This window comes from Micrasema longulum, unplaced genomic scaffold, assembly GCF_059751315.1.
Source record: "Micrasema longulum isolate JH-2025_06_02 unplaced genomic scaffold, ASM5975131v1 h1tg001429l, whole genome shotgun sequence".
Classification (NCBI taxonomy): Eukaryota; Metazoa; Arthropoda; class Insecta; order Trichoptera; family Brachycentridae; genus Micrasema; species Micrasema longulum.
Window position 1 is genome coordinate 70,688 of NW_028278615.1, and position 10,340 is coordinate 81,027.

At 35.0% G+C, this 10,340-nt stretch overlaps 1 protein-coding gene and 1 long non-coding RNA gene across 2 annotated transcripts; one reads left to right on the forward strand and one right to left on the reverse strand.

Annotated features, from left to right (window-relative positions):
* Positions 1-432: 432 nt before the first annotated feature.
* On the reverse strand, positions 433-7,865 carry LOC148275432 (COMM domain-containing protein 2). Its single transcript, XM_088235716.1, has 5 exons — positions 7,629-7,865; positions 6,735-6,812; positions 6,256-6,338; positions 3,615-3,794; positions 433-839 (listed from the first exon to the last, which is right to left on the reverse strand). The coding sequence occupies exons 1-5, from the start codon at positions 7,693-7,695 to the stop codon at positions 633-635; spliced, it is 615 nt and encodes a 204-aa protein (XP_088091842.1). The 5' UTR covers positions 7,696-7,865; the 3' UTR covers positions 433-632.
* Positions 7,866-7,901: 36 nt separating this feature from the next.
* Positions 7,902-8,861, forward strand: LOC148275433 (uncharacterized). Its single transcript, XR_015824022.1, has 2 exons — positions 7,902-8,067; positions 8,332-8,861. It is a non-coding gene; the product is annotated as an uncharacterized LOC148275433 (long non-coding RNA).
* Positions 8,862-10,340: the final 1,479 nt, after the last annotated feature.

Below are 10,340 nucleotides of genomic sequence, written 5' to 3' on the forward strand. Positions count from 1 at the left end.
GACAAAACGACGAACGATGTGAGCGTCCAACTTTGATTTTGTGCACATTATCACCACCTCCATTGAACTGTTCTCCCATCTCCTTAGCATTGAATCACTCATCGCATGTTCTCTGTTACACTTAGTAGATCTTTTGATGAATGTGAACCAGTTTAGGATGATATTCGCATTAAGAAAACAAATTCAGACCTTTTCTCACAAGCGGGGGGAATTCCCATTTAATTAGGCATTCTTAACAAGTGTCACGAAGCATACGCAACGTTCAGTTAACGCATAATGGCGTCAACTTCTCAATAGGTCGGGACGAGAACGCAGCTCTGCGATGGCAAGAAATACAAACAGAACTTTCTTTCTGGATATACATCGTATTATATCGAATTAGGCGACTCGTGATAAAATATTGTAAATTTGGTTTTAATAAAGAAAAGAGCATTTTATGACTAACATATATAATATATTATGTACTTAAATATATTTCAAATCAAAATAAAGGATGCAGAAAGCTGCGGGGAAAGAACTGATACGGACACAAATATTTTGACACGGCATAAAAGTTCAAGATACACAGTGCAATATAGCAGCAATATACACGCAGATTGTTGTGCATGTAACGATATTCCCTCAATGGGATGTCACTGCTCCAACACTCTCTGCATGCGGCGGATGTGGAAGGTGCGCGAGTCGCGCTGCGCGGCGCCCAGCGCTGCCGTCAGGCGCAGCAGCGCGGGCAGGGAGGCCCGCAGGGCGCGCGGGGCCCGGGGGTCGCCTCCCGGGCCCGACAGGCGCAGCGCCAGCGCCGCCGTCGTGCGCCCCCGCCCTTCCGCCGAGCGCGACGCCACCTGAGCACACACACTTTCCTCGGTTACTCTACAGAGTAGGGATGTGGTAATTCTGCGGCTCGGATCTTTAACGGCCGATGCTAATTAAATTTTTTCTTGCCAACATTCCGGTACAGGATCTATGTCAATTAATACTTAATTATGTACGCATACAATAATGTATAAGTAGTTTTTTTTAAAACTAATATTTGTTATTGAACACATTGAACGATTCATTATAATCCCACAAAACAGCCGCAAAATCTCTCTTGTAATATTGCGATAAATGACATTGGGCCCTTTTAAATCCAAGCCACAGAATTATTAGCACTAGCATTGGAAATATATTTATTTATTATATTTTTTCTTTGCATTTTACAGTAGGTATACAAAAGTTACAAATACATTACATATTACATAAATCCCACATCAGCCTTCGCATGGCCCGTGTGTGGGTTTACATTTTATTTTAAATTTCAATAAAGGCTACTGGAAAAATACGACAGATATCAAAAAATAAAAAATAAGCGCTATCATTGAAACACAATTATTTTGTCAATAAAAATGAGAAAATAATAAAGTATACGCTATTCATTAAAAAAAGACGCTATATAAATCGGCGGCTATTTTTTTATCTATAATTTCAACAAAAATTAAAATCGAAACAAATTCAAATAATGAATCTCCATCATATTATTATCCTTATGAAATGCATCAAACAGTTTTGGAGTTGATGTCGATGAATGAGTGTCGTTGAGTGAGTCGGGATTTATGATAATAGATTTCAACTGGATCTATGAATTTTTTTGGAAAATAAATGTTGGCGTATAAAAATATATTTTAGACACTGCTGGCGACAGATTTCTCGTAGCTTCAAAGGTTCAGCTTAAATAAGAGATTAAATATTGCATCTTCCGTGTGCAATAGATTGGTTACATGATAAAAGAGCTCTCACGCTTCTTCTTACGAGTCTTCTCCAGAAAATGTATGATTTAGCCAGCTGTGAGATTCAAGTAATCGGTCGGTACTTTATTAGATATCTTCAATTTCTCTTGCGGGGCGTTTGTTTATTGAAAGTGTGAAGTAGGTAAATCCTGGAATAGGGCGGCGCACATAAACATATTCTTATGTGCGCTCTAAGAATAACAACTTTATATTTCATTTATAAGTTAGGTGCTGAACCCGGCAATGCTTTACTATTGCTAGATTTGAGTACATTCTCGTATATAGATTAAATGAACACAATTGAAAGTTTAATATCAATTATTGTTTTTACTTTAAATTAGATATGTGCGTATAGATTATTATTTTTGAGTTCCGGTTTACGCAAATTGTGAGGACAGAAAATTTTAATAAATATGTATTCGAAAATTGTTTTCCTGTTACTGTCACGCAAATGCCTCCTCGATACGGTGCAAAAAAGACAACTGCGTGTCGGACCTTTTGTTAAAATAGACAAAATTGACGTTTCGTTGTCCCGTTTTCCCCACCTCAAAACTGAACTGATTTTGTTATTTTTCTTAGACCGAGTATCGGAATAAAATTTTCTGTATCGGTACGTTTTGCGTTTTTCAAAAATGGTTATATTTGTAAACCATGCGCTCGAAGACGGCAGATAAAACGGTGCTTTTTTACGAGTTTTTTTCATTCACTAATAGGTAGACATTCACTAATTCCTTTTAGAACTGCATGTTCGCAATAACTCATGTAAGTGAAAAACCAACACGATCACAGTTTGCTAAATATTATTAGTAAGCAATAGTGCAAAACAAAGTAGAATGGCAAATGTTAGCGTTAGCACTAGTATTTACATGCTAAGTACGTATGCTTTGTACGCTAATGAAATTAAATCAATGTAGCGGTGATTTCCATCACTCCAGAATAGTACAGAGGAGAGAAATGACAAAATGCAAACTGATATTCGCAATTTTTAAATTTATTTCAACAGAGGGAAAACATTTTTGAGAAGGGAATTACTACCTGGTAAAAAAAGAAGTATAAAAATTGGAAAATTGTTTTCAGTTGTTGCCTAGTAGGTGATTTGGTTCAGCCGGATGAATCTCACCCACGTGATAAAGGCTTCAGCTTTTTTACTTCACAAAAGTCAACAGATGGAAGAGTTGAGGAAATGTGGATGTTGAAACATGGGCAGAATGGTGAATGTTACACAGTGTGTAAAGTGACCACTTAAACCAGCCAATGACAGGTCATAAGCCCTGTCTAGACTTCCATATTTCCTTCTCAAAAATGTTTTCCCTCTCTGTTGAAATAAATTTAAATATGAATAACTCCCTAAGGAGGAAATCCAGCCAGTCTGCAAACATTTGGACATACTCAAACATTGTTGATATTCGCAAGATCATAAGAAGGGATGCTATTTAGGTTTTGTTTTCATCGTGAAAATTTTGTAACTAAAATTAATCAAATCCATAATGTAATTCTTAGAAAATTGAACTTTTATGGTGAAATAACATTCTCAAAACTACTTACATACTTAGTAATAAGAAGTGAAGCTTCCTTTATGATTAAAATCGACAGAATAACACCGTATGAATATAAAATTTGTTTTAAAATTTGATATAAAGAAAGGCCCCTTGGTGTAATGGCTAAGACGCTCGATTCACGCACAGAGGGTTCTGGGTTCAATTCCCGGTGAGATCACAAAAATTTGATTCAACTCGAGCCGGGTGTTGTTCTGCGCTGTAAATCTCCACTGTAATTGCTCCCCTGGTCTGTTGTGTTGTGATAAAACCAATTCTGAACACTCAGTTTGTTAAATGAGAAAAAAAAGTTTACCTGTGTCTCCAGTCTCCAGTGGAGGTCGGCATAGGACAAGAGGCGCGCGGGGGACGCGAGTTCGCTCAGGGCTGCGGTGAGCTCCGTCCGGCGGGAGTCGTACAGGCGCCCTAACACCGCGCTGCTCTCGGCACTCCACCCGAGCCCCCGTACCGCGTCGACGAAGCCTTCGCTGCTGAGCTGTAAGGTGGCGCAATTAGAGACCGTGTGGAAGTTCTGGTTCTACATTCCTAGTGACGTTACAATACATATTATAACTTCGCACATGGCAAGAATATTGAGTAGCCTCATCCCAAGCCCAGGGAAGACATCTTTTCTAATTGAAACCTAAATGTAACAGAAAAGCCTCGGTTTTCCAAAGTGATTCTGAACAAATTTGAGACATCTTCCATATCCGTATTGGACACTGTCGTAATAGTTCTCACCTGTTCAGAATCCATGTCCGGGACTCTGCCATGTGCGAATGTCAGCTTGAGGATCATTAATGATTTTTATTCTAAGTTCATATCCGACCTCTCCAATATCAACGTCTCGTTCCCTATTCATATTCTTACTCTCCTGTCCCCACCCAATAAACGTGTATTTAAAATTATATGTAAATATCTAGTTATAAATGGTGTTAAGCTGTAAATATGTTATATTATTATATGTATATATTATATGAAATACTAAATTACTAACTTGTATATATTATATTACTAACGCATATGTAAATATGTAAAAAAAAAAAACAAAAAACTCGATACTGGCCAGAACACCCGAGTTGAGAGGTGAGGCCATTAAAAAATGAAGAAGAAGAATACAACAATGTTTGATTATGTCCAAATGCTTGCAGACTGGCTGGATTTCCTCCCTAGGGAGTTGTTCATATTTAAATTTATTTCAACAGAGAGGGAAAAATTTTTGAGAAGGGAATATGGAAGTCTAGGCATTTACAGGGCTTATGACCTGTCATTGGCTGGTTTAAGTGGCCACTTTACACACTGTGTAACATTCACCATTCTGCCTATGTTTGAACATCCACATTTCCTCAACTCTTCCATCTGTTGACTTTTGTGAAGTAAAAGAGCTGAAACCTTTATCACGTGGGTGAGATTCATCCGGCTGAACCAAATCACTTACTAGGCAACGCCTGAAAACAATTTTTCAATTTTTATACTTCTTCTTTTACCAGGTAGTAATTCAACAATGTTTGATTATGTCCAAATGCTTGCAGACTGGCTGGATTTCCTCCCTAGGGAGTTGTTCATATTTAAATTTATTTCAACAGAGAGGCTTCACAAAAGTCAACAGATGGAAGAGTTGAGGAAATGTGGATGTTCAAACATAGGCAGAATGGTGAATGTTACACAGTGTGTAAAGTGGCCACTTAAACCAGCCAATGACAGGTCATAAGCCCTGTAAATGCCTAGACTTCCATATTCCCTTCTCAAATTTTTTTCCCTCTCTGTTGAAATAAATTTAAATAAGAAGAATACATATTATACTTTAATACTGCTAGACTTTAATAACTAATATTGATTACATACATTCCTGAATTAGAAAAAAAACAACAGTAATAGTGTCTTTTTGAGTTTTTATATTTTATTTATTAAAAACATTATAAATACATTAGTCGATTACAGAGACACAGTTTAAAGTGACGCAAACAGGAACAATCCATGCTAGAAAATCTGTATCGAGTCTGGGCACTTGCAATGCATTTATAAACATACATGCACACATATATATATACACACACACATACACACATATTTTATACATAAATATTAAGATAAAATGAGGTAAGTTATTTGTTTTATTAATTGAATCGGCATTCACTTCGTTGGTACTTCATTATAAATGATTATGAAAATAAAACTTTGTTAAACAATTTTTATTATTTTACAAGAACACTACTACAGTTCCGGGAGAGCAATCCTCCCATCGACGGGTGATATAAAACTAATATAGTAAATACAGCATATTGTTCACGGTGTCATAGAATCTATACAAACAAACTAATTAAACAGCGAAACCAAAAGCAGGGTGGTTTCCATTTCACTTATCTAAGGTGTGAGGTGCATATATATATGGATAGTTATCTCAAGTACAGATACGGAAATACGACCAATGAGGGAAATAAAGTGGAATTTAGTTCTTAAAATCCAACATATAATATAAATGGAAGTTACACTGATCAAACCTAAGATTTGGCACGTGGGAAGACATCCACTTGGCTAAAGGGGTGTCAGTCCACAGGTGGCAAGTGGAGTGAGGGAGGTCTAGGTCCATTGCGACGTCCGGCGAGAATGTTTTTTCTTAAAATTTGAGGCTACTTTAATTTCCACTTGCAATAGATATTAATGTACTCCAAATTAAATATGTGTTTTGCTTGCAGCCTGTGCTGTCTGAAGGAGTGCGACTAAATTAATAGACTGAAGATGTCGCGTGCATTACAGGAAACTGTATTTTGCACAAGGCAATAGGGTTGTTTTTACATTATTATATTAAAGCTTTTTATGTAACTAGTCAATTTAAGTAATTATTTAAGAAGGAAATCTTTGCGTTCTTACGATTTACGCAAATATTTCCATTTTGGGGCCATTTTCAATGTCAATGGGCACCGAGCGAGACAGGCCGGGAGGGCGAGGCTACTCACCGAGTACTTGCAGCCGTCGCACAGCAGCTTCAGGAGGGCGGTGACGGCATCGCTGATTATGTCCACTGTTGTTTCTAATTTTTCTAAAAAATGGGTAAAGTGAATATATTTTATTACTTATAACGGTATAACGGTGATATAGCGAGTTAATTGATTTCTTTGTTACGAAAAAAAAACATTAAATACACCAAAACCTCTTTTTCCACAGTGGATACGTTCCATGCAGTACTGTCGAAAAAAAGTATACTAAAAACAGATTAATGGCGGAATGTTCATTGTATAAAAATGAAATTTTTTACTAAAATAAAAAGAGGTTCGGGTGTACATTATTCAAAAACTCTATTTCGATACAGCGAAAGAGATAAATAGTAAAAAATGGAATTTGAATTATTATGTATTATTTCATTATTCACTGTGAAGTTATCCGTGTCCGTTGAAGTGTCTACGCGCGCATGCAAAATATTTATAAGATAACTCACGCGCTGCAATTTGATACCGCTTCGCATTTGGTCCATTCCGAATATAATCCAATGCCAGTTTGCAGAAATCCACCAAAACTAAAACACATGGATATTTGTTATCAGAGCCGAGCATTATTATAGCCCCCTGTGGGGAGTGCTGTGCCAGAGCGAGGAGTGGACTAAATTTGCTTGTTCATTAATCATTTCTACTGAACACACGAAACGGCACCTTGTCACTTACTTATTATAACACCTCACATCTCAATTTAGATGAATTTTCAGATTTTAAAGTAAATTATAATAATACATGTGTTATACACGTCAAATGACAAGGAATGTGATCAGTTTTACGCTTCAGGGCCCCGATTACAATGGGAAGTTAACAGAGTTATCTTCGACTGTCTATAAAGAAAAACCGATATTTGTGTACGAAAATGAGTGTATTTGCATGAACATTTTAAGTATCTTCGTCGGTAACCTATAATTGAACACGTTTAGAAGAAAAAATTGTTCGCATATTCTGCTTTTTTTTTTTTTTTTTTTAAATCTTAAAGTAGGGCACACATATCATACATATTGTTATGTGTGTTCTAATAATAACATTGCAAATATATTTAATTTATAAATTGTTAATATTTAATCTTTTCATACTGAAAACTTAATTTTACTTTGTAGATAAATGTTAACTTCCCATTGTAGTCGGGGCCCAGGTGTCACTCCAGGAACAATGATATATTACAGTTTAAAGAACCTTTAAAATTAATATTTCACATCCATCCTGCCTGCCCTGCCAATAATAATCCTTTGCGCATCAGCAAAGGCTGCCTGCCCATAACGAATAATAATAAGTATTACATATTTTCATGCACTTACTTCATTATCTACGAAAGTAAATGGCAAAAATGTTTTTACCTTGTGGTTGGGCATTAATTAATATAGCGAGACTCTTTTGTATTTCGTCGTCAAAGTAAAGGGACATGATTGAACTACTTCATATGTATACTAGTATTCGGAATAAAACAAAAATAACTTCTTTGATTTTTAGGAATAATGTTTACATTTTCCATTAATATTCTGACATCTCAAAATGTTTATTTTAGTGACATATGACATAGCGGTAACCAGTAACCAGGGTTGCCAGACTGGATCAAGCGAAAAGAGGTAGATTCAGAAAAATAAATCGGTAGATTCGGGGGGTGAGAAGAAGGGGAAGGGGGGAAAATAAATTTGACAGTTATTCAAAATTAAAGCGAAAACGCTTGATAAATGAACAATTGAAAACCAAAAGGACTTCACTATGTGAATTACCAATTCCGGCTTGCAATTTTACCAATTTTGGCACAGAATTCAGGTAAATTTTGTTTTATTACTTTGAGGTTATGTTGATATTTCTATTTCAACAATACTGTATTTTGTGGAACCATACAAACTCTTCAAGGGTTAAAGGCATACATATTAATGAAATCACACCAAGTCACCTATGAATACAATTTTTTTTATGCACAAAGATACATCGGTTGAATGTATTTCCACAAAATATTATATTCCCGTTCTGTGAAAATTCAAGTATTGTGTATTGTAAGCCTGGTCGGTATAAATAGTTTTTTTTTTGCAGGTAGAAGCGTCTTGCAGCATAGAGGCCCTGACATTGATGGGTATTCTCTATCTCTCTATGTCCTGGTCATTTTTACAATCATCAGTCAAACTTTATTGTCAAACAAAATTGCCAAACAAAGAAATAATTAATATTTTAAAGTTCTTTAAATGTAAAATCTGTAAATTGCTGGAGTACTGAAAACATTGCTTAAAACAATGATTCAACTAAATTTAAATAGATAATTAACTGTAGAAAAACCATTTCTATCATTTTTATATGAAAAGTGATCCCCTTTCGTTTCTCTTTATAAGATAAACAAAAATAAATATGCTTTTTTCAATAATGTCATGAAATTCTATGGTCATGATTTATCGTACCACAATATTATATATTTGAAAATAACTGGGAATCACCATTCACTAATGCTAACTAATTCATTTCATTAATATATAATTCTTTATATATTCATGTACAGTAGATAAAGAGTTTTTTTAACAATCAACAGATGGCAACCTAAGTAAGCAAATAAACAATAAATTATTATGGCATATTTTTGTTTTATTTGTATTGAAATTTTGTTCTGTAAAAAAAAACGAGGAAATGTAAGAAATCGGTAGAATTTCAATAGAATTCGATAGATTGCTTCTAAAATCGGTAGTAATGGCAACGCTGCCGGTAACCGAGAAAACACGGATAACCGGGAGTGGTCAAGACCACAGATTTCAGTATAGTCTATGCCAAGAGCAGCATTGTAAAATCGGTAGATTCAGAAAAATAATTAGGTAGATTCGTTATCAGAACAGTTTCACAAAAAAAAACTGTTACTTGTGGTGAGTGACGCTGCCAAAACTGTTATTTAAGAAACAGTTTCATGGGGGGGGGGGGGGGGGGGGAGTGGCACGATTTTCCCACACCGCTTTAAAAACAGGAAACAATTTCACATTGTCGCTTTGAGCACTACACTAAAAATATTTCGATTTCAATTGGCGTTCCCCCGGCAGGGATAGCTGCTGTTCATAAAAATTGCCAGCTGTTTAAAAATAGGTAGATTTACGATCGAATTCGGTAGATCGAACTCCTAAAATCGGTAGAGTACGCTGGTTCGAGTGTCAGGAACCAGAAACAATAAAAAACATAGAAATTATAAAAATCTGCGCTGCTGCGGTCTGCGTTCTAATAAACGAAACACCCGTGAAGTAGAAAAAGCATAATCGATCACTATAAAACAAAGAAAATTAAAAGTAAACAAGCCTTCTTCGGTATGAAATCAGTCATTGATTGTAAGTCGTAGCGATGTTAAATTTGGGTGCTATATTTAAAATGCCATTTCGTGTTTTGTGTCAAATTTAGACATTTATTGTTTTTTCTGAAATCCATGGTATAAAATAAAACCGACTAACTGTAAATCGTAACTATTATATTGTACATACTTGAAATTCTAAAATTGACCACATAGCTAATAGGTTTACAAAACTAACAGGATATTATTATTTTTTATAACCTATGAAAATTGTTTTTAATTCAATCCAGTAAGTAGGATATTTTTTTTGCTATTTTTTTTAATCTACAAAAAATTTAACATACGAAAAAAATAGAATACAAGCAAATCAAGAATGTGTAGATAGTGTATTTATGTATTTTTAGTGTTTTCTTTTTAAATTTGTAAATAAGACTTTTTAGAGTAAACATATATAATATATACTTATATTTATGTTGTTTATTTGTATAAATTCGCAGAAAATATGTTTACTCTAAAAAGTCTATATGTATATATATGTATTTATTGCAACAGAAAGGGAACGAAAAAATTGACAAAAAAATATTAGAGCCTAGGCATTTACAAGGCTAGTTTCAGTAGCCTCTTGATATACTGTGTAACATCCTCAACTATTCCATCTGTTGACTTCTGTGAAATAATAGAGCTGAAACTTGTACTAAATTATATTAATTTTTGATTTTTTGGGAATAATGTTAACATTTTCCATTAATATTCTGACATCTCAAAATGTTTACTTTGGTGACCAGTA